This window comes from Catharus ustulatus, chromosome 22 (genome assembly GCF_009819885.2).
Source record: "Catharus ustulatus isolate bCatUst1 chromosome 22, bCatUst1.pri.v2, whole genome shotgun sequence".
NCBI lineage: Eukaryota > Metazoa > Chordata > Aves > Passeriformes > Turdidae > Catharus > Catharus ustulatus.
The window spans coordinates 2,522,540-2,544,995 of NC_046242.1; the positions used below are offsets into that span (position 1 = coordinate 2,522,540).

Consider the following 22,456-nt stretch of genomic DNA (forward strand, 5'->3'; position numbering starts at 1 on the left):
CTCAGCCTTGCCTGCCATTAAATATTACAATACATGATAGAGAGCATGTAAATGTAACCCTCTGGAGCTGCCACTCACTGGGATAAAAGGTTCACTGATGTGCCAAACAAACAGGCCTCAAAGCAGATAAAGTTACACCCATGCTGGAATTGTTACATTCCCCTCTCAAGTTGCCAGCAACAGCAGATTTCATTACCCTGTGCTGCCACATTAAATAGCCAGTTCCAAATATCCTGCCTTCTATATTGAATAATTACTTATTCACTGAAAGGATAAAAAGAAGAGTTATGAATGGGGCTCTTGTCACCAGGCAAGCAGGAAACAGCTGACATATGGTATAGGTTACATATGTGCACTGCCCAGCCCTGGGCTCACACAGAAAGCTCCACTGCAAATGCTACCTTGATATTTCTATCAGTTACATTCTGCTTTGCTCCTGGAAATAATGAAAAACACATTACCAAGCTAAAAATTAATTTAACTCAAGCAGTGACTAGGTAGGGCCTTTAAGAACATATCTACCTTTTAATTTGAATCCAAGTCAGATTGTGTTTTCAGAGGGAAAAACAATGCACAGGACACCAAGATGAGACTTTACTTCTGTATTCATAGAGATAAATATATGAATATATTTCACAGATAAATATATATGAAAAATATTTCACTGCTATGCTAAGCCAAAGAAAAAGAATAGAAAAATATTAGGACCCATGAGGCAGCTGTTTTGCAAGAGTTCTTAGAACAACAAGAAAATGCAGCTCAAATTAATATATAAAAACAAAACATGAACAAAAAGTTCTCCTGTGATGGGCTAAAAATACTGGATATTCTTTTCATAAAAAAGAAATAAAATGTTCTTAAGTGTGAGGCTTATAAATTACAGTATTTTACAGGTGGGCTTAAAAGTTTGGTTTAAGAGGTTTGGAATTGGTATAATAGTGGCATTAAGAAGCACTTTAGCCATTATTTCAGTACTAAAATGTTACCTTTAACTTTGAAAAAAGTTTTATGTTCAAAAAACACTCAAACCCACAATATTGAGAAAGTTGTAAACTCAGGCTGATTTTATAGTAAGTAGTTAAGAAAGAAACGTGCCTGCAGTAGTCACAGCATTTCTGAAAGCCACAGCCACCATTAGCCCCAAATACATTCATAAATAAAACCTTTTTAGAGGGTCCTTAGTCATGAAGAAAGACTTCAGAAAATTGGTTAAAACACAATTTAAAAGTTGAGTTTTTCATATTCTTTCCACATTACTCAAGTGAGTCGATTTGCACTTGAATCCTTAAAATACATCTTTAAATTTTATTAAAGGCAAACTTCTAATTCTGTATTTCTCTAAGCAGAAACAACTGTGGGTATCATATAGCAACACCTAATGTGGTGCTCCTCTCCTGTTCCTACAGCAGAAAAAAAGAAAAGTCTCCATGAACAAGGGGTTTCCTTGGCAGTGCTGCCTCAAAACACGAATTTTTACACTCACACCACAGATGTAAATGTAGCTGTAAATGCACAAGATGTAACAAAATTAGAAAATGTTTCAATTTACCTACCAAGGAATTAGGTAAGGAGGCTGATTAGAAATAATTCATATTAAGACGACAGAATTGTATTTCATATTTCCCTCTGGCTTCAGAACTAAACCTGTTTTCAGCTGTTGGGATCTGAAAGAGGGACTTTCATTTGGAGCAGAGTTAAAAAAGATCCTCCTGTACTTTGTGCAGTATTTAATCAGAAACACCCAGGACCAGATGCCATTAGAGATCAGATATCAGCCTATATGGACCTTAGGCTAATGCAGCTTGTTTGTACCTCTGTCAGGGCTAGATAAAACAGCCTATCACATCAGTATTTATATGGCAAAAACGTGGAAGTCCGATTAAAAAAGGAATAATCGAGTCCAGCACCCTGTCCTGTGTGTAAAATAGAGCTAAACAAACACTGGGGCTGTGATCTTTGAAACACAAAGAGGTAAGAGGAGTTCCTCATATCTCCATCTACATTTCCCAGTTACAAAGGCAGCTGAATGCTGCAGCAGTGAATGTCTCTTGTGTGAAATATCACACAAGCACAATCTAGCAGATATCAGCAGTGACATTACCAAGAGCTTTTCAACTGCTCCTTTGGAAGCTCTCAAAGCCCAGTATTCTGCTGCTGCTGCAGCCTCTTGTTTAAAGCACACAAAGCAGCTGTTTATCCTCCCCCAGTCACCAGCAGGTGAACCCAGTTCAATATTTATCACAGGCTTTCACAGATCACTGCTAACCAAGCAAACGTTTTAATTAAGCTGGAACTTGCTTCAAAGAGCTCATTCAAAACGTCAATCAGCAGGAAAAGGATCAGATACAGTGTCAGGTGAGAGCATGTAATACAAATCCACAACTTTCTTCATCCCATCGTGGTAAATTAGCCCATTCTGGAGTCCAGACCCTGATTGTAACAGGCTGCCAGTCCCCTGGAATGTGTAACAGAAGTCACTCAAACCCCATTGTGCAGGTTGTAAGCAATATGTTAAACTGCAATGGGCTAGCACATTAAGACAGATTCTTTTCACAGTTGTTTTTTGATACCCCAAGTGTTTGTTACACTACTCTCCATTTACTGTTTACTTTCTTTCCCTGGTAGAAATGGGGATTCCTTAACCCAGCTGCCCCAGTTTCTCAGGCCATATGCTTTGACAGAAGTAATCAAGAGAGTACCCTGAGGGTACAATTTCCCCTTTAGACTCTCACTAGAGCTGCCCTCCCTTGCAGGAGTTAATAGCAGAGGGCCAGGGATGGATTCCCAGGCTCTGCAGTGAGAGCAGCTCTGGATGCTCAGGCACACATCTGCAGGTGTTGGGATGCAGCACCTCCCAAGCTCTCACAACAACCAACCCATTCTCCCTCCTGGGCTATCAACAGGGCTCGGTAAGAAACTGAATCTGTAAAACACAGCTCATTCAAAGGCAGCCCTGCCCCAGTGAGCCAGACCAAGCTGTTATCACAGGCTTGTATCACCCCAAATGAGTCCATTAGGGTAAGGGTTGCACAGAAGCTCTGCTGACTTCATTTCCTAACCCCAGCAGAAAAGCAATTTTACACCTAACAGCCTGTGCTGTGAGGCTCTTCCTGCTGTAAACTAAATGCAGTTAAAGCTCAGAACTACTAATGAGAAATAAGGCTTTATTTTCTGCAGTTTTCTTGATACCAGACAAGTTTTCAGTCTATTAAAGGAAAAGTTTATCACAACAAAACAACACCTTAGTCTTTCATCCTTAAAAAAAAACTCAACCAGAAATAACCCCCTTTCTTTCTTTTTAGGTTATTTCTTCCTAAAGATGTAGCAAACTTTAGTTTTCAATTTTCTTCTAGACATGAAATTTCTAGACGTTTTAAACCAAATTTTTCATGCACCCACACCAAAGTACCAAAGGAAATTTTATAGTTAAGAAGGGAGAAGGTCTCTATTTGAAAATCAACAGCACACTCTGGTGGTGTTTGGATTTTAAGCTACCAACTGAAGCTCAGTGGCACAAAGCATTTCAAATCTTACTCAAAAATCTACAGAGCTTTCCAAAACTAATAAAAACTACCTCTCATCTAAAGGCCTACAACACAGATTCACTTTTTTAAGAAAATAGTTAGCTCTCAGAATCTTACAGTAATCCTAGAGTTTTTGGTTTCCTTTGTGGTTACTACATTTGCATTAGCTGCAATGTTTGCTCCAACTTCATTAAGCTGCATTTCATGCATAACCCCTTCACAGAGAATATTGTTTAAAATTGTTCTGGAACTAACATTCCTGATGTAAAAGATACTACTGAATTACTCACTGTTTGGGGAGAAAAAGTGGCAGTTTTCATGCTTTTTTCAGAGTGAACAGTCAGCTCTCCATTTTTCCTCTGATGATAAACTTCTAAAGCATCAACCAACTGCACTCCTTTTGCAAAGCACTGACGTTTTCTAAGCTGCTGGGGAAAGAAACAGTGTAAAAATGGACAGGGCAGAGAGATGTGCTCACACTGGCGAGCATCAACAGGTTAACCAAATCTAAGCCACACAAAAGTCATTAGGGAAAGCTCTGAAGTTTTAATTAAAAGAGAATCTAGTTATTGCTGAGCTTTTCTGCTTTGCTTTTCCACTGTTACAAAACTTACAGAAATTATAATACCATCAACTGGAATATAGATATTTTGGGGATATAACTTGTTTAAAGGTGAAAGGTTTAAGGACAGGGTATAATGAAGAATTTAGTGCAACAATGGGTTCCTTTGTAACAAGCAACAATAAAAATGAACAAAATCCTGTCAACCAAACTGGGGCTGTGATATGACTCAGTTATTTCCTACAGCCTCTGTAACATTCACTGGGATTTGAGGGTTTGAGCTCCACCCAGATTGTTTCACTCTGCTCACCTGCTGCTCTGTTTCCAAAGGACGAATCCTTTTCCTGTCTGCTTGAAAATCATCGTTCTCACAGTCACGAAGAGATAACTTTTTTTTGGCAGACAGTTTTGAAGCCAGTGTTTCATTTTCCCTACATCCTGTAATGAACAAAATAAAATGGATACATTAAATAAGGGCAACATTTGAAACAGTAACTGCTGGAATTACCATAAATATATATGGTGTAGGAAACAGTATCAGACATTTGTAGACACATTAACCACTGTACAGATTTCATGCAGGGCAGAACCACATCTGCTATTTTGATGGTAAAAAAAAAAGAACATCCCTGGCCTGAAAGCAGCAGAATTTCAGCTGCCTGTGGATGAAGTTACCTGTGTTTGGCAGGGGGCTCCCAGGTTTCCTGGAAGTTGCTGTGCCAGGATAACTGGCAGAACCAGGAGCACTGTGGGTCCCACTGGGTGCAGCCTCGCTGCTCTGAGGCTGGGAGTGACACCTGCAGTGACACGGTGGGGACGGCTCTGCCTTCCTGTCCTTGTCACACGACGAGGTTGGCACTGATTTCTCTGGGGGACAAAGTCATTTGTCATTAAAAGCCACTCCAGACTGGACACGAGAGGCAGAGGAGCACAATAGTGAGATGAAAGTTCCTAAGCAGAACAAGAATTGCAGAACACCTCCCCCTTCCCATTCAATCCACACAACCACAACCCACCAGGAACTCCTCCAAAGTTCCAACAGTCACATTCCCTTATGGCATCTAAACCCAGCTTAGCATTACTGCTGCCAATAACACAAGGTGTCCAGTGGTGGACCCAGACCTGGAACCAAATGTTTAAAAGCTGATAAAGACAATTAATGATTTTATATTTTGTGATAAAAGTCACACAGACACAAAGACACTCACCATACAAAGCCTGCTGCCACGATAATGCAGAACAAAGCAATGCCAAGCTTTTGCCACTTCCTGTGGGGCTCTCCAGCAAACAGTGCTGCCTGTTATTCAAGCCTTTAACAATCTTTAAGGAGAATAAAAGAAACAGAATTAGCAGAAGACAAAGCAGATGTCTTTAGCTAATCTTAGCAATAATATCCTAATGTCCAGCCTCAAATTTCCCTGGTACCTCTTAAGGTTGTGCCCTCTTGTCCTGTCGCTGGTTAAAACTTTTTTTAAATGTTTAAATATAAATGCACTAATTAATTTTGAAAATTTCTCCAAAATAAAGAGAAAACTTATTGAAATATTACTGTACTATATTACTATAATATTATAATAATAATATAATATTATAATACATTTAACAATATCTATTTTATAATGTATAATGTATAATGTAGTATATTATTATATTCTATTATTATAATACATTATATAATTATAATGTATAGTTATATATGAATATATATTATATTTTATATAATAATATTCCTACTATAATTATTCTGTTTAAAAAATGTATTTTACTAAATCATTCCACTCCTAAAAAAAATGAACATTTGTATACAACTGTTCTTACAGCACACTTAGATAAATAACCACACACTTACAGCACATGGAACTTGTTTCTTGACATAAATGCTCCCAAATCCAAAATGTCCTTCCCCATTCCCTACCCACGGCCCAGACACAGGACAGAGAGCACTGAGTGGTTACAACTGAAATCCTCAAGACACTGCAAGCTCTGAATTTAATGTGCCAGCTTTCCAAATGCTGACAGAGATGCTGGAATTCCAAACGTTGGAAAACATTTGCTCTCAGTCTGGCAGGTTCTACTCACAGCGTTCATCATGGCGAGCTGGGAGGGGTAAGCCCTGCAGGGGAACAGGATCTTCACCCCCCCAATTGTATATTCTGCCCCTTCAGAAGGCATTGCCAGCTTTTCTTCTGTTTACTTCAGGTTTAAAACTGCAATTAAAATACAGAATTAGCAAACAAACAAAGCCTGAAACAAATGCAATACCAAATAAAAACAGGAAGTTGTTAACCTGGCAACAGGTTATGAATATGGATACAAACAGAACTGGAAGAGAGGAATTTATCCCAAACATCATCATTTCAGAATATTAAGTAACTAAAACCAGCAAGTAATAACAACAAAAATAAAACTGAACAGTGGCTTTAAAAATGAGATGATTAAAAACCAATAATCTTTCTTCCACAAATAATAATTCCACAGTAATTAGTCAGGGGAAAAGGAGTATCACTCATTTTACTAGCCTGTGATTAATACCTTGAATATCTCTGGATATTTCCCTGTGTTAAAAAGGTGAAATCGTTGAATTAAAAACACCGAAGAGGCATAAATGGCTTTAAGAGACAATACTTTTGAACAACACAGGGGTTTTTTCTCATAGTTTTTCAACGCAGGCAAAGTAAGACAGCAACTTTAAACAGGCAGATTCCCTGGGATAAATTAACTCACTGACTTGTGTCCTCGTATGACTTTTACTAATTAAACATATACATTAAAAAAACACCAATGCATGGCACGATTCAGCTTCACCATCGAGCTTCCCAATAGGAAAAAGCAATTCTAGCAAAAGGAAATCTCTGACAGTTTATATCCAAAAGGAAAAGCCACCTCACTTTTCCCAACCCATTCAGGGAGGAGGACTCGCTTAAACGAGCTCAGCTCCCGATAAGTTTGGCTCTGAGGAGGAGGAGGGAGGGCCCGGGACACCGCAGAGACCCTTCGGGCGCTCCCTCAGTGACACCTGGAGCCGGGCAGCGCTGCTTTGCATCCCGAGGGCAGGCAGCGCTCAGGAAGCGATTGAGCCGCCCCAGCCCGGCCCACAGAGCAGCACCTGGGCGTTCGCTTCCTCTGTGTGCTCGGCGAGGCGGAGGCGCCGGCAGCCGCTTCCCCGCGTCCCTCACGGCCCCGCGGCTGCGGCCCCTCAGCGCCTCCGTCCTTCCCGCCTCCGCCCCAGCCAATCAGCTGACAGGAAAGGGCCGCGCGCAGCCAATCAGCACAGCGCACACTGGGACGCTCCCGCCTTTTACCTGCGCGCGCTGAGCCAATCACAGGGCGCGTTGTTGGCTTCCGGGTTGTACGCGTTGCTAGGCAACCGCGCTTTTGGCTCATCTAGTTATTATTGGCCTTTATCATTATTATGATTAATAATATAGTTATTGCTATATTACCTTGTTATTATATTTATTATGTTTTATAATATTTTATAAGTATTGCATGTTATTATTGGGCATCATTACCATATTGTTATTATAATATTATTATTATTATCATTATCCTTGTTTTAAGCAGAGGGCACAGAAAACACGATGGAAAAATGAATAGTTGTTGGAAAGTCCCTGTCTTTTCTGCTGCCACACACATCTCTTGTTCTTGTCAGGTGTCTGTGCCCCTAGCTGCTTCCCTCAGGAAAGCTTAAAAGCAAAACAAGCTTTGGAACTTCAGTCATACTGTTTTGGTTTGTTTTTGTTTTTATTATTTAAATACCACTACAGCATATAAAATTACACTTGGAACTGAGGAGAAAAAAATACATACATTTAGATTATTTACATAATTTACATAAAGATGACAAAAATACACTGGGTAGGCAGATGGTGACAGGGGGTGTTACACAGGAATCCTGGAACACAAACCCACGGGGGTTTCCCACATTTCCACGTGGGAATTTCATCCTTTTACACAAAGAACCAACTCCATGATGGAGCAGAAAGGATTTGGCCTTGGAATTGCTTTGGCATGGCTGAAACCTGTCCCTCCTCATTCCTCTGCACAGTCACCCTCAGCATCCATTTCTGTTTTTAATCTTATCCCAATGACAGCTCAAGATTGCTCTGCACTCATTTCTTTTTTATCTCTTTTTTTTAAAGTTAAAACACACAAAACCATCTGAGCTGTATTCTTTAAAAATCCCATTTATAAAGTTCATTTTTATTAACAGTATTTTTTTTTTTTAAATTTTAGATCAGTTTCAAACTCTCAGTGAAGGCTGGTTAATCTTTAAGTTCCTGATCTTATGAACTGAAGCTTTGACCAATGGTCTGACACACAAATTTTCTAATTTTCTTAGAACTCAGTGTGACAGTGCAAGTTTTTGACACCACTTTTTCAAGTATTCCTTGGAATACTTTATTCCAACTTGCTCTGCAAGGCTCTGGAACAGGAAGGAGCTCGTTTACATCAAGCAAAGCACTTCAATCTCCAATTTTTCTTACCCACCATTTTGCTGTTTGCCCAACAGAATAAATATTCCTTTTTCAGTGTTATAAAGCCCTTCCAGGTGTGTTGCTGTGTCACTTCAGGAGCTGAGCAAGCCTGAAAATCACTGTTTCTCTGGAAATTATTTACTGATCCCATCAGAAGTTTTCACTGGAACCAACAAAATCCTGTTGAAGGGATTTTCTTCTCAGCCATGACTGAACTGAACGAATAAAAAATGTGGAGCTCCAGCTCCTCAGTCCACTTTCACAGCTTTTTCCAAATTTAGGCACCATAAAGAGAGGGAAAAGCTACAGGCCAGCTTCCCTGGAGTTTTTCCTAAATTCCACTGACAGTCATGTTAATGATTTCAATGATGGTGTTTTCCACACACTGGCACAGCCGAACATCAGGGTCCAGGCTTGCAGTGTCCCTGGAACAGCTTTTGCTGGAGGAATCTTTACAGAGCCCTGAGAAATCGTGTGGCTTCTCCTTCAGCTGCTGCAGACCTAGAAAATGAAGCAGGAAAAGCAAAGTACACCTAAATAAGTACTGAGATTTGTGATTTCCAGCCATAACACAAATACAGCTGTTATGAGATTGCAAAGCTGAGCCAGCACCATTGCATGCCTGACAGCAAGCTTTGGTTTTGGTCCCTGGTAGTTGTTTTACCAGGACCTGAGAGTGCTAATATTGATCAGCCATCTCTCAGGAGCTCACATCAGCCAGCAGATAAAGACCAGAGGCCTTGCTTGACACGTTCCACAAGAATCTTTATTTCATGGGAAGGGTGGCAAGCAGCATCTCTCAGAGATGAAGGAGAGACAGTCACATTTATAGGTTTAGAGGGGATTCAAACTACAGCCAATAAAAGTTTATACAAAGAACAGCATCCAATCTAAATGAGAATTTCTAAAGGTAAACTGACCAATTACACAAACTAATTTCTAACCAATTATCTTCCAAAGTGTTAGAGAGTGACCAAATTCTTAAGGAATCCTCTATTATATAGCAAGTTCCAGAGGCCAGGGGAAGATGGCTTTGGAGGAATTGTATCATCCACACCTGACCACAGGTTATTTCAGAGCCACCAGGACATTCCTGTCTCCTTTCCCTGGCTCTGACCCCTCTGGGGAGCTCCCCAACCCCTGACTTACGGGTGATGATGGGGTCGAAGTCTCGTGTCTGTGTAGCAACATCAGAGGCACAAACTTGTCCAATCTGGATCAGCAGGGACATGATGTCCTCGTACAGGGGAGGAAAGGCTTGGCAGAAGGACACCAGGCAAGGCAGGGTGGGCATGAAGAAGGTGTAACGCTTGGACTGGGTCAGAACTGCCACAAGTAAAAATCAGTGAGTGTAAAATCCAATCAAGAACCGTTGTTAACTTTGACAACAGCAATTAGACAAAACTGCATTCAGCACAGAAAATCATGCAGGGGTTTTGGTGGTACCTGTGAGCAGGGTCCCCATGACATTGATGGCCAAACGAGCCACACTCAGGGATTTGGGCAGGGCATACTGGATGCACAGGTAGGAGAGCAACTGGATGGCAAAGATCTGTCAAAAGAGAGAAAAGCAATGAAGTTACAGGATGTTTTACAGCTTCTATCCAAAGCTCTTCACCACACTTAACAGTAAGGAAATATTTCATTTACCATGAAATACTTCATCTACCATGAAGGAAATTGAAGCCAAAGAAGCCTTAATCATAGTTATGATGATTATTTTTCTGCTGGTATCAAGAAAAATAACCCACACATATTTAACATTAATCAAAGTGTTTCAAAATCTTCCCCAGACACTATTGCTCCAACATTAATGATGAGCAATAAAGCAACACAAAATGTGCAACACAACCCTTGCAGAAGATATTTAGGTCTGATATGTTGTAGTTTTAACCTCAGTTGATCAGCAGTAACTTAATACTAGAAAGGATTAAACAAGAGCAACAACAAAATTGGTTTGCTACAGAAACAGGGAATCTTTAGCCCAACAAATTCCACTTGCCTTCAATGCCAGGCCTTTAATTTAAGGTAAAAGTGCTACAAATATCACCTGAATATCCCAGGCAAGTTAGAACAGGACATTTTAGGTGTTTTATTCTCCCTGCTCAGAATATTTCATCAGGGTTAATACCCACAGTGATTCCCCAGCCAGGTGAGTGCACTGTACCTGTTTTTCCAGTTCAGGCTGGGCAATGAGCTCAGGAATGAAATCCAGACAGATGTGCATGGATGGGATCCCAGCCACAGTCAGTGCCAGAAGCTCACAGGGATAACCCTGTGGGATTCAGAAAACACACATGTCAGTGTGTCACAGGTGTGCTTTAAAAATGCTGCTTAAACCAGGATTTTAATGCTTTGTTTTAAAATGAATATATTTATAACTCCCTTTGTTCAGAGTTTACAGCAGGCCTGTAATGCCAAGGCAACAAGAGGCAGGGTACACACCCAGGGTCTGAATCAGTTCTTTACCCTCAATATTCAATCATTATTTATGGAAGCTCTCCCTCCACTCCCCACTGCAAACTGCAGTGACCTTTTCCTTCTGTGTCTTTCCTGTGTTCCAAATTTCACCATCAGCCCCAGCCTGCTCATTTCACAACTGCCCCATAATGACTCTTTTATCACTTAATCAGTTCCAGGTCAAGGCAAATTAACTCCTTGTAAAGAGTCAGCCATCTGGCAAGGAGCAATTTAATATGCATTAAAAACACATTTATATTTTTTAAATTGCTGATCTTTCCCCTTTATTTTTTTTAAGGTGCTTTTGCAGGGCCAACCTTTGTCCTATCCACTCTGAAGAGATAAACTGTGCCCTAACAACAAGGAAAGATAAGGAGATGTTTACATTTGAAGCCAAATTAATTTTGAATAATGGCAATATTAATTTAAAACCACGGCCAGAAAGAAGTAACCCACAGAAGATGTGGAACAAGATGATTGGGGCATTTCCCTTGGCCTAGATACCCAAACTGAAAAGGGCAGAGGCACAGAGGAGGGGCTGAATGGTGAGGAACAGGCAGAGTTTGCACCCCCAAGCACTGAAATGGGGAGGAACTGGGGGCACAGCAAGGAGAGAATTGCGTTGTTATCATTTCCTGAGCTCTCCCCTTGGCTCCCTCCCCCCTGACAGAGCAGAAGGGAGCTGCAGCAGTGCAGAGCTGACCTGGAAATGCACCAGTTTGACGATGTTGGGGTCAGCAATGTACATCTGGTGCAGCAGGCAGCAGATGAGGCACTGCACCTCGCGCAGGTTGCACAGCAAACTCTGCTCCTGCTCCTCCTCCTGCTCCTCCTCCTCAGCCCCCTGCGGGCTCGGGGGGCTCTGCACATCCCTCAGCAGTTCCTGAGCACTGCTGCTCTGGCCCTTCTCTTCTTCTGTAGGCAAGCAGATCTCCAGAAGGATCTGCACAGCAGCACTGTCCTGGGGAGAAAAGCCACAGCAGATGTTTAAAAACCCCCCAGTGAACTAAAACAAATCAAACACAAAATAAGGATAATTTAAGAAATGGAAGATTGTCATGGGATTAGGATTTCTACCTATAGATTTTATTAAAGTACAGAATGAAAATGACTCAGCTCAAGAATCACAAATCCTGTAGAACATTTAAAAACTTAAACACCTTAACTCAATCAAGATGCAAAGAAAAAAAAGGTTAAGTCTAACAAAATATCAAAGAGTAAATTCAGTGGAATCTCATATTGCTTCAAAAGAAATATCCAGTGGTCCCCTAAAGCATCCAGAGCAGACAAAACATGCACAGGGCCATGTAACTCACAGTATTCCTCACCTTGCTCATTTAAATATAAAACTCCTATTAACTCAAAAATCATCTCATAATGGGAACTCCCTATGTGACATTTTTCCAGACAGGGATGAAGAGATGTCTGTGGAACAGGATTACTCAACAATTTCCATAATGTCAAGCTAGAGGAAGTGAACCATCCTCCAGCCTCCCACTTTCCAGTGCTGGCTGCTTCTCTGAAACATCTTTCAGTGATCAGGCATGGCTCTGTCACATTTATTGATGTTTTACTGCTCCAAACCCAACCACAGAAACAGCCTCTGGATCACACAAGCATCAAGGCAAAGGGCTGCTGAGCAGAGACAGAACAGCCACTATCAAAGCAGTGCATCAGCACAAAGCTTCAGACTAGAAAACAGAAAATATTTAACCACCTGAATCACAGGCAGTTTTCTTTTCCATGGTAACAGAAGCTCATTTTAAAACATTTTAGAAGACCTCACTTTTTAATTTCCTGTTTCTGCATTTCTCTTTCATCACTGTTTTTTCTCACATCATGGAATATCCATTTCTTCCCTCTTACCTGAGCAGCAAGCAAAGCATTTTTTAACTCTTCCCTTGTAACTTCTGGGGCCTCTGGACCCATTGCATTGTTTTGGGATGGCCTAATGTCCTGCTCTGCTGTCTCCTTCAGGTGAGCATTAAGGTAAGCTTTGGAAGCAAGAAGATATCCATTCAACATGTGCAAAATGATATCCATCAGAGGAGGACTCCTGAGATGGGAACAGTAAAACAAAGACATTTCAGCAGCATGAACAAACTGAAAGCACTCCCAAAGGCTGGAGCAGCACAGCTCCTCCTCTGGCATTGCTGACATCTGGAGGAACCAATTTCCAGGTACTGCAAAGACTCCCCTGGGAAATGAAGCAGATCTGCCTCTGTCACATCCATCAGCAGCACCCACTGGCTGCCCAAAAGGATGGGATAAGCCACAGGCACAGGAGCTGTAAGGATGTTCCAGCCAAACCTCACCCACCACCAGCAGCCATTTCCAACACACTGCAAAGTCTGTTTACACAAATTCACACACCCAGATCCAAAATGGATGAGCCATGGGCAAATCCCAAAGTTTTCAAAACACAGTTGGACAGGATGAAATCTGCAACAGCAGGCCCAGCTCCACAGTCCTCAGGCCAAGCTTAAAACAGCAAAGATGCAACTGCCAAGCTCCTGTGATTAGTTTGAAAAGATGTTCTGAAGTGCTGAAAGCTTTTAGAAGTTTTCTGTTGGACACCTTTCTGTACAGCACTCACTGGGCAGCAGCACAGACACTCACCTGTGAACTCTCTGATCACACCTCAGCACAATCAGGGGATCAATCATCAGATCATTCTGGGTGTATTTCTGCTGCCTCACTATTTTTGCAGAAGGCTGCAGGGCATTAACAGTCATCACCCACAACCTAAAATAAGAATATTTTAATGATTTTTTAAATAGAAAATTTGCATAAGGGGTTTCCTAAGCATTTGGTGACTCAGACATGTTTTTCTAGGCCTATCAAGTAGCAAAAACCCATTTGCAGCCCTTGAAGGTGCTGTTAATTTACAGTCCCCGGACTTAGAGCAGTTTTCACTGCAGTATCCACTTCATAAAAAAGGCATTTTCTGACCAAAGTGAGTTCCTGCTCCATCAGTAATGCATCACCAACAAAAACCTGTGTTTTAAACTGAAGACCTCCTTTCCCCTGAGAACAAAAACCATCTTCCTTTTAAATGCAAAGGTTCAAAATGTCAACAAACTAAAATAAATGCAACTCCAACAAATTCTATTCAGTCACAGGCTCCAATCTCCCAGATAAAGGCATTGTGTGACTGTTTTTTAAAGAAAAAGTGGCCTCCCACCTATGTGCACCAAGAAACCAAACAGTGTTTTGAGTCTTGGTACCTTCTGGGCATGACAGTGTTCAGAACCATCCAGAGTTTATTGACAGCCTGCAGGATCCCCCGTGGGACTCCAGCTTCCAGCAAGAGGTTCATGTTCGAGGTCAACACTTCTGCATAGGGGATTAATTCCCCAGCTGAGAGAAGGGTCAAATGTTCCAGGATCTGCATCAGCTGGGTGTGATTTCCAGGCAGCATGGAAAAGGCTGTAAAACAGAAACAACAAACACAAACAGCAGGATCCTGGTAAAACTGAACTTCTGACATTTGAAATTATACAAATGCAGTATAATCACACACTTCCAAATCTACTACATCCCAATCAGTTTGGGAAGAATTGACTTGGAATGAAGTTCTCTACCTTCTTGGAGCTGTTTGGGGGAGTGGTTCTTGGCCATGTTAGTGAGCAGCATCCTCCTGAGCAGGGCATCGGTGCCGGTGATCTGCTCCTCGCAGATCCAGTCGTCCACGATGCACAGGTGGGGGTAGTTGGTGGCCAGGAGCCTCAGCAGGGCAGAGTGCAACCCTTGGGGACATCAGGGACATCCACAGCTCAGAGCTGAGCAGGTGTATCTGTCACCTGAACACATCTGTGCCTTTTATTTCAAGCCCTGAACTGAACTGCTGCCCGTTCACAGCCTCCAACTCCAACAGAGAGCAAAAGTTACCCTTGGGAAAGTAACTCCTAAACTCAGCCTGGAATATTCAACATTCTCAGCTAATTCCTGCCCTAAAACCTGCCCTAGGGAGGTAAGACTACTCTAAAAGGAACTGCTCTCCTCACACTTTCACTGTGACTCTTCAAACATCTCTGCCATCTCTGACAGATTTTAAAAGCAAGAAAAAGGAAAGTGAGCCATGGAAAAAGCAACAGCCACTGAGCTGAGAACACTCAGCCTTGGGAACACCCAGCCTTCCTTTTGCTGCACTTTAGACCTTCAGACACCTTTTTACCTCCCAGCTCCTGCTGCAGCCCCTGTGCCTGTCGGATGAGGTACTTGATTGGAATCTGATCCATCAGTGCTGAGGAGTAGGACTTGGGTTTTCTCTGCATTGCAGCTGCAAGGGAACAGGACAAGAAACCACACATAGTTACAGCTAAAAACAAGTGTTTATCCAACTGGATCAGGAAGGAAAATGTAAAGCATTTGTCTCTACATTATCCAGGCAAAATTGAGAAAATATCAGATATCTGGAATTGACTTTATAGCATTTCAGATTTCCTTGAATAACATGAAGAAAAAAAGACTGAAGAACACTGGAAGTTTTGTACCTTAAAAAGGGCTGGTAAAGACACACACCAGGTATAAATACTGAATTTTCCCTGCAGTTTAACTTCACAACAGTCTTTTAGAACTGATTTAAAGTCTTCATAGCAAAGGTAAAAATGGGATCATTAAGTATTACCAACTATAAAGCTGCCAACTCAAAGAAAAGTGTGTGCAAGTTTGATGACACACATGAATAAACGAACATCTCAAATAATTCTGAAGCCTTTGTTAATTTTTAATTGTTAATTGTTGCTGCATTCATTAGATGCTCATAAACATTTCTTGTAACTCAGCTTGGACCTCTTTTAATCTGTAAAACAAATTACTCCACCAGAGAGTTTCAGCAGGAACTTTATGTCCTGAATCTCTACAGCAATATTTCATTTAATTCCAACTTCTAAAAGTTTTATGCTGTGCTTACATCTGACAGAAGCATGAATTTTTTTCCAGTTTGCAACTAATTTCCAGTTAATCTGTTCCCCCTGGTGCTCTCACATTTACCTAGAATCTTGGTGTTGGCCAGCAGTGCCTCCTCATAGGACAGGACATAGTAGAGGACGAGCAGCTGTGTGGTGATGCTGAAGCGCTGCGTGGGACGAGCATTTTCTCCCTGCACACAAAACCACACACAAAAGTCAGGCTGAATTCTTGATTCTTGGGAAGAGAGATTTGGATTCACCCACAAATATGAGTATCTAAGCAACAAGATTCACTTCAAAACACATGACTGTCACTGCAGCAGTGAAAACAAAAAGTGAAGCAGCAACACAAATACAAAATCCTGAACTACATCCACATAAAGTACAACAAAAATTCAAACAAGACGATTACCCCAGAGAGTCCTTGGAAAACATTGAGGATCTCCTGCTCTGTGACAGGCTGGTTGGTGGCCTCTGGGTTGGATTTCGATGCAGGAGTGAGGATGGAGTTAATGTAGACATCAATGAGGGGAAGCAGCTGGGGGTGCAGTGGGGTGGTGGTTTCACAGAGCTGCCGATAAATCCAGTCCTGCAAGACAACATCCCAACTCAAAACACAGCTCATTATAAATTACATGTAGGAAGGCACAAGATTCATCAAGAATTCTCCTCCTAGAAGCCAACCAGCCTGGAAAACCTCCTCAGCATTCAGAATTAGAAGAGAAATAAAACCAAGGTGGTACCTTAATGGAGACTTTGTGCTTGGTGAAGGAGCGGCTCTTGAGGAGCTGGTAAATGCAGTGGATGGGTAAGAAGCCGGTGATGTTGGCACTGAGGCTGCCTGTCACAGGCACACGGACAGCATGGGCTGTGACCACCTGAGGGGAGTAGACACCAAACAGAAAACACCCCTCAGCACAAGGCACAAGTCACACAGACACAGCCTGAGTGGTATCTCCTCATTTCTGGGGAATACCCCAAAGGGAAAGGAAAGGGCAAAGCAGGGGGGGAAAGCCCCAGGCTGAAAATACCTGTTCAGTGAAAATCTCCTGTGTGAAGATTGTCTTCATCCTGCTGAGCGAGCTGGGCTTAATAACTATCTGAAATTCAGAAGAAAGGATTAAAATTGCAAGTTCTGTCCTTCTTACAACTAGGGACTGCAAATTTATCTCATCAACTGTTAACTTTCAGCCTTTAAAAACTTGTCTGCTTTCCTGGTGGCTCAGCCAATTCACATCTGTATCAAATGTCAAACAGAAATATTTTTCAATGTCACAAGTTCTTCACCCCATGTCTTCCTTGTCCTAAAAACTCCCTCCCCAGCTTTAACATCTGGTGAGACATTGTTTCACAGGAGTGAATTGCTGGCAAATCTCTTTGGCAATTTACTGAAATTAATTTTTACATATAAATATATTTCTTCTAACTATTTAAAGTATAAACTTTGCAGCTCACTTTGGAAACTACTTCAGTTAGCCTTCTAAAAAGTTCATTTATTGGAAATAATGATTTCAACAGGGCAGCACTTTTTAAAGATACTTTTATCATCATATTCCTCTGTATCAAGAACTATGCACATTTTAATGTTCTCATTCTTCAGGTTATATTTATTTTAGGTTTAGCAAAACCAAAGAAAAGTAAATACCAAAATACCAAAACCCAGTAAAAAAATCTGATTTTAACAGACAGATGTACAGGCTAGAAATAGTTGAGGATTTACCTTCATTCCCAAGGTGGAGCAGACCAAATCAATGATGGCACTGAGCTGGTTGCTGTGGAAATACATGGCTACCAAGAGCAGCATCTCTCCAAAGGAAGCAGACACCCCAGAAATGCTGATGAGAACAAAGAGGAAGAAACACAGGATGTAAGTAAATAGGACACAAATAAATGGGAGATCACTGGAACCACTAAAAGAAATCCAGCCTGCTCTCACCTTTCAAAGTAGGCTTCTTCCTTTATCATCCAACTGAGCCACATCACCATGAGCTGCTCCTGTTCTGGGGTGCTGCACAAAGAAAGAAAATCCAGAATAGATCCTTTTCCCAGAAAAGCAGTGCTAGTTTTACCATCACTTGCAGAAAAGCCAGTATTTGAGGAATCTCACACCAGGAGACTTTTTGCCACTTTTACTTTTTGCTTCACTTCAGCATCCAACTGCTGATAAGCAGCGATATTTGGCACAAAGGTCACTCCAACTGTCAGGCAACTTCCTTTTTGGAATGCACCCAACAGAAAGCTACACCCCTGAATTATCTGCACTGCTTCTCTCTAAGGAATTTAATGCACACCTCTCAAAAGACTTGCTACAAAACAAGAGTGAAACACTCATTCACTCAGCACAGAGCGAGACAAATCCCGTCCATCAACATACAGAAATTTTATAAAGAATTACGGGGCAAAAAAACCAGTGCAGCTCAGGGAAGGGCATTGCCTTAAAGGGGCTAAAAGTGAGATCTTACAAAGCTCCTCCTGCACTGAGAGTACCTGACCAGAGTGGAGAAGGCCAGCAGCATGCAGAAGGACAGGGACACGAAGCGCACGCCGGCCGGGGTGGCGGGAGGGCGGCTCGTCATCAGCTGCAGGAGCTGCTCTGCCTCCTCATCCGTGGGCCTGAGCAGGAAACAGAGCACAACAGAGCTGGCCATTAACAGGGAACACATTTCCAGCCTCTCACAGTGGTTAAACATTGAATTTTCCCCATTATTTTAAGAATTTCAGCATAAAATCGATCTTTTTAAAACCAATGCAGAAGGCAAACACCTTTAGCTTTACATACAAGAACTGTGAAAATGGACTTGAATGAGATGTCATGTTCATGTCTTTGTTTGCCCTCAACAATGTGGTTAAAGCAGTTGTTGACAATCTTGCCTTTTAGTACAAACTACTTAAATTAAAACTAACTACTTAAATTAAAACTAACTACTTAAATTAAAACTAGCAATGCATAAAGATGCTACATCAGCACTCTCTAAAAAGTGAAAGCAAAGGAATAGAAATTCAAAATCCATACAATGTATGTTGCTAGAAGAGAAAATAGCTGATAACTACACGCTGCTCCAGTCATGTGAGTTTAGAGTTCTCTTACCAAGCCTGCAGAAGTGATTTTGCAGCACACAGAACTGAAATTGCTGCCACAACCTTTGAGGACACAGCGGCATTGAGACTGAAGTGCCCAAAGCCCTCACCCTGTGCTGAAATGGGAGCCATGAACAAAACCCCAGAGGATGAGGAGGTTTTCCTTACTTGAGGCCAGCAATGCCCATGAGAGCACAGTAGAGCCTCAGCAGGGCACTGGCCTTCACCACGTGCTCCTCCTTGAGCCCCGAGTACACGGACACGTTGGGCTCCGTGTCAGCCTCGGCCTCCTCCACGATGTGGGTGCTGCGCACCGTGGGCAGGATCCCCATCAGCTCCAGCAGCAGCTGCCTCCTCATTTGCCACAGCACAGAGCTGATGTTATCTCTTTTTCTCTGTGTGAGAGGTTAAAAAGATGAGAACCATGTCAAATTCAGCCCATTGAACAATGTATTATATAACAGTTTCTATAATCAAAGGAAGAGGATTATTTTTTTAAAATTCAGTTTCAAGCTTTAACTAAATCACCTCAGCAAATCAAGATGCATCTTCGCACTGTGAACACTGATGCATCTTCCCCCAGTCAACACTGAGGATGAACATATTTATCAGGCAAATATTACAAACATGTAATTCCCTGGTTTCTATGCCTAAAATCCTCTCAAATAGATGTTGCCTTCAGGGACATTATTTATAGACCTGAGAGCCCCAGAAGAGCAGGTTGCATTGTAAATATTCCTTGTGCTACAGGAGTTATGTGCATTCACACAAATCTGCAGCACACGTCCAGAAGAGTCAGAGCAAGCTACAAGAACATTTCTTTAAAAGCAGAGCACTCAAAGATCTTCCTACCTGTTGGCCATTGCGGATGAACGTTCCAAACCACGTCCTAACCTTTGCATTTGTTCCAAGCAGCAAACCACTCACAAAACACACCAGGTCACTGACTCCATCCTCTGAGGACTCGTTCTTGGTGTGATCCAAGGTCAGAGCCACACCAAGACCCGGCAGGTGACATTCTTCCACCTGGATAAAACACTCAGGTTCAGACTTCGCTGTGTTTGAACCTACAGGAAGGTTCTTGATGATGATTCTCGTGTCAGACTCACCACCATGCCCCTGACCCTCAGGGCTTGGGAAGGGTTCATCTTGCACAGGTGCCGAAGAGCTTCGGTTCTGCGCCGGCCCCCAACGCTCTCCTCGTCCTGCCGCTCGCCGTTCTTAATCAAACCTCTGCACACTAAACATCCAACAGCAGCTCTGAGCAACTCTGCTCTTCCCAAGGAAATCATCAGCTCAGCATGGCTCAGGGGAAGGGACAAGGACTGTTAGCAGGGATAGGGGAAGGTTCTCAGCCCAATCAGCCTTTGTGACAGTGACCTACAGATGGAAAGCTGACACATACAGCGAGCCCAGGCTGCAAAAAATGGGAATCAACACACTCAGGTGGCAGCACCCAGCAGCTCAAACCTGTACAACTCATGGTTTAGAAGCTGGAGAAGCTGTAACTCACCCTCGTTGAAGCTGTCAGGGACATTGGCCACCAGGAGGCAAAGGAACCAGGCTCCATTCTTAACGTGCAGCAGAGCTTCGGCCACATCCACTATCGGCAACAGCGAGGGCAGCTCTGCATGGAAAGAGGGTGTTAAAGTCACAATGTTTCACTGGGGGGGAAAAAGTTTCCAAGAGCTGCACAGCTTAGATTAACCTCACATCTGTCACAACGGCTCCCAAAGTTTTGTTATGTTTGGGAGAGGTCAGAAAACATAAATACAGAAACAGCACACACCTGCTTGCAAAATGCAGAGGACATCAGCTGCCTCCTCCAGGTAAACAGGGCTCTCAAAGAGCTCAGAGGATTTGAGGAAAAACTCACCATTTGATTCTGACACCTGAAAAACAACATTTATCATCAGTGAACAGGTGTTATCAAGCAATTTGTCTAAATCTGTTTTAATTCAGCATGTTTAATAGATTAAAAACTGTCAAAAACATAAAGCTATCAACACAGAACAAGCAGAAGAAGTTTGTAGAAATGAGCAATATTTATTACTGGAAATATTTCAACACAGATAGTACCATTGCTTCTTTTCAGAAGAAAAATAGCCCACAGACATTCTAAGTTTACACAAAGAAAATAAAATGTTTGGTGACCAAGGAAGTGGGGGAAGAGAAATACGATGGCTAATACTAAACTACAATATGAGCAAATAATGAGATAAAGAAAAGCCATCACTTCATTTCCAAATTATCTCTGCACTGATAGATCACCAAACCACATTATGTTTGAGCACAGGATATTATAAAGTTTCTATAACATCAGCAAAGACTTTCTTTAGGAAGTCACAAAGAGTTTAAGCACAAGCCACTGTTCAATCAGACTGAGACTTTGAATCTCGATAAAGCAGGTAAGGACTGGAGAAGAGTGCTCACACATCAGCAGCACCAGGAACAGAACCAGAGCATCAGTCAGCCCAGAGAACAACCTAAAACCCAAAATATGCACTTATGGGGCAGCTCACCTTGTTCATAATGGCCAGTAATTCACTGAGCACCAGCCGGAGCCGCCGAGGAGAGTCACTGTGCTCGAACTCCAGCGTCAGCCCGTGCTGCAGCTGCGACACCAGGATGCTTTCTCCGCTGCCACCTCCCAGCTTGTGCCTGGCACACAATTCAAAACAAGCATTAAACATCTCTGCAAAGACACAAATGCTTCCGGTTCAAGGCAGGCAGCGGTTCTCTAGGGATCGCTTCTATCCTGCCACAGCTCTGCACAGACTGCTGTAACTGCAGTGTAAGAGAGCTAATTCAGCCCATTATCAACATTTCAGGTGCTTCTATTGCCCAGCAGCAGAAGCGGTCAGGAGAGCGCATCCACCTGAGCTGTCCCTTCATCCCAGACCCCTACCAGCCCTTCCCTGCCGGGGCAGCTCCCCCAGTGCATCCCAAACCCTGCAGACCCGCAGGACACACAAACACCCCGGGGCTTTGATCCAGGGACAGCTGCAACAGCTGCAACAGCTGGAAAAGCCACACAGTGCTTCCGCCACTCTCTGCGTTACCGGAGCTGCTGCTCCTTGCTGGCGTCCTGCTCCAGCGCGTGGAAATCCACGGACAGCAGCGCCACGATGGAGTTGACGGCCTCGACCCCCGAGAGCAGCCGCAGGATCAGCTTCTTGTCCTGCGCCCAGCTCTGGCTCTGGTCGGCGGGCGCGCACAGCGCCATGCGCACCAGGCAGGGCAGCAGCAGCCGCAGCTCGGGGTCGCTCAGCGCGGCCAGGCGCACCACGTCCACCTTCTGCATGGCCTCGAAGGCGTACGGGCTGACGAACTGCAGCGCCGAGCACTCGGACATGGCGGCGGCAGCGGCTCCCTCACGGCCCCGCGCCCACCCGCCGCCGCCGCCACTACCGGGGGAAGCAGGAAGTGACGTCACGGCGG

At 42.8% G+C, this 22,456-nt stretch overlaps 2 protein-coding genes across 5 annotated transcripts in view; both read right to left on the bottom strand.

The window, feature by feature from the left end:
* BRIP1 (BRCA1 interacting helicase 1) overlaps nucleotides 1-7,288 on the bottom strand; it is a 100,029-nt gene extending 92,741 nt beyond the window's left edge. For all 4 annotated transcript variants that reach the window (XM_033078198.1, XM_033078200.2, XM_033078201.2 and 1 more), the window contains exons 1-6: nucleotides 7,193-7,288; nucleotides 6,166-6,293; nucleotides 5,295-5,406; nucleotides 4,762-4,953; nucleotides 4,397-4,524; nucleotides 3,815-3,952 (exon numbers count right to left, since the gene is read on the bottom strand). In XM_033078198.1, coding sequence (XP_032934089.1) covers nucleotides 3,815-3,952; nucleotides 4,397-4,524; nucleotides 4,762-4,953; nucleotides 5,295-5,406; nucleotides 6,166-6,258 — 663 coding nt within the window. In that variant the 5' untranslated portion in view covers nucleotides 6,259-6,293; nucleotides 7,193-7,288. The remainder of the gene's footprint in view (nucleotides 1-3,814; nucleotides 3,953-4,396; nucleotides 4,525-4,761; nucleotides 4,954-5,294; nucleotides 5,407-6,165; nucleotides 6,294-7,192) is intronic.
* Nucleotides 7,289-7,806: 518 nt separating this feature from the next.
* Nucleotides 7,807-22,414, bottom strand: INTS2 (integrator complex subunit 2). Its single transcript, XM_033078422.1, has 24 exons — nucleotides 22,078-22,414; nucleotides 21,538-21,676; nucleotides 20,805-20,907; nucleotides 20,529-20,642; nucleotides 20,125-20,255; nucleotides 19,868-20,041; nucleotides 19,184-19,410; nucleotides 18,425-18,550; nucleotides 17,874-17,945; nucleotides 17,658-17,772; nucleotides 16,969-17,037; nucleotides 16,681-16,815; nucleotides 16,350-16,526; nucleotides 16,020-16,128; nucleotides 15,202-15,306; nucleotides 14,609-14,773; nucleotides 14,252-14,453; nucleotides 13,644-13,769; nucleotides 12,891-13,080; nucleotides 11,728-11,985; nucleotides 10,732-10,839; nucleotides 10,011-10,116; nucleotides 9,714-9,890; nucleotides 7,807-9,065 (listed from the first exon to the last, which is right to left on the bottom strand). The coding sequence occupies exons 1-24, from the start codon at nucleotides 22,368-22,370 to the stop codon at nucleotides 8,896-8,898; spliced, it is 3,591 nt and encodes a 1,196-aa protein (XP_032934313.1). The 5' UTR covers nucleotides 22,371-22,414; the 3' UTR covers nucleotides 7,807-8,895.
* Between the last annotated feature and the right edge of the window lie 42 nt (nucleotides 22,415-22,456).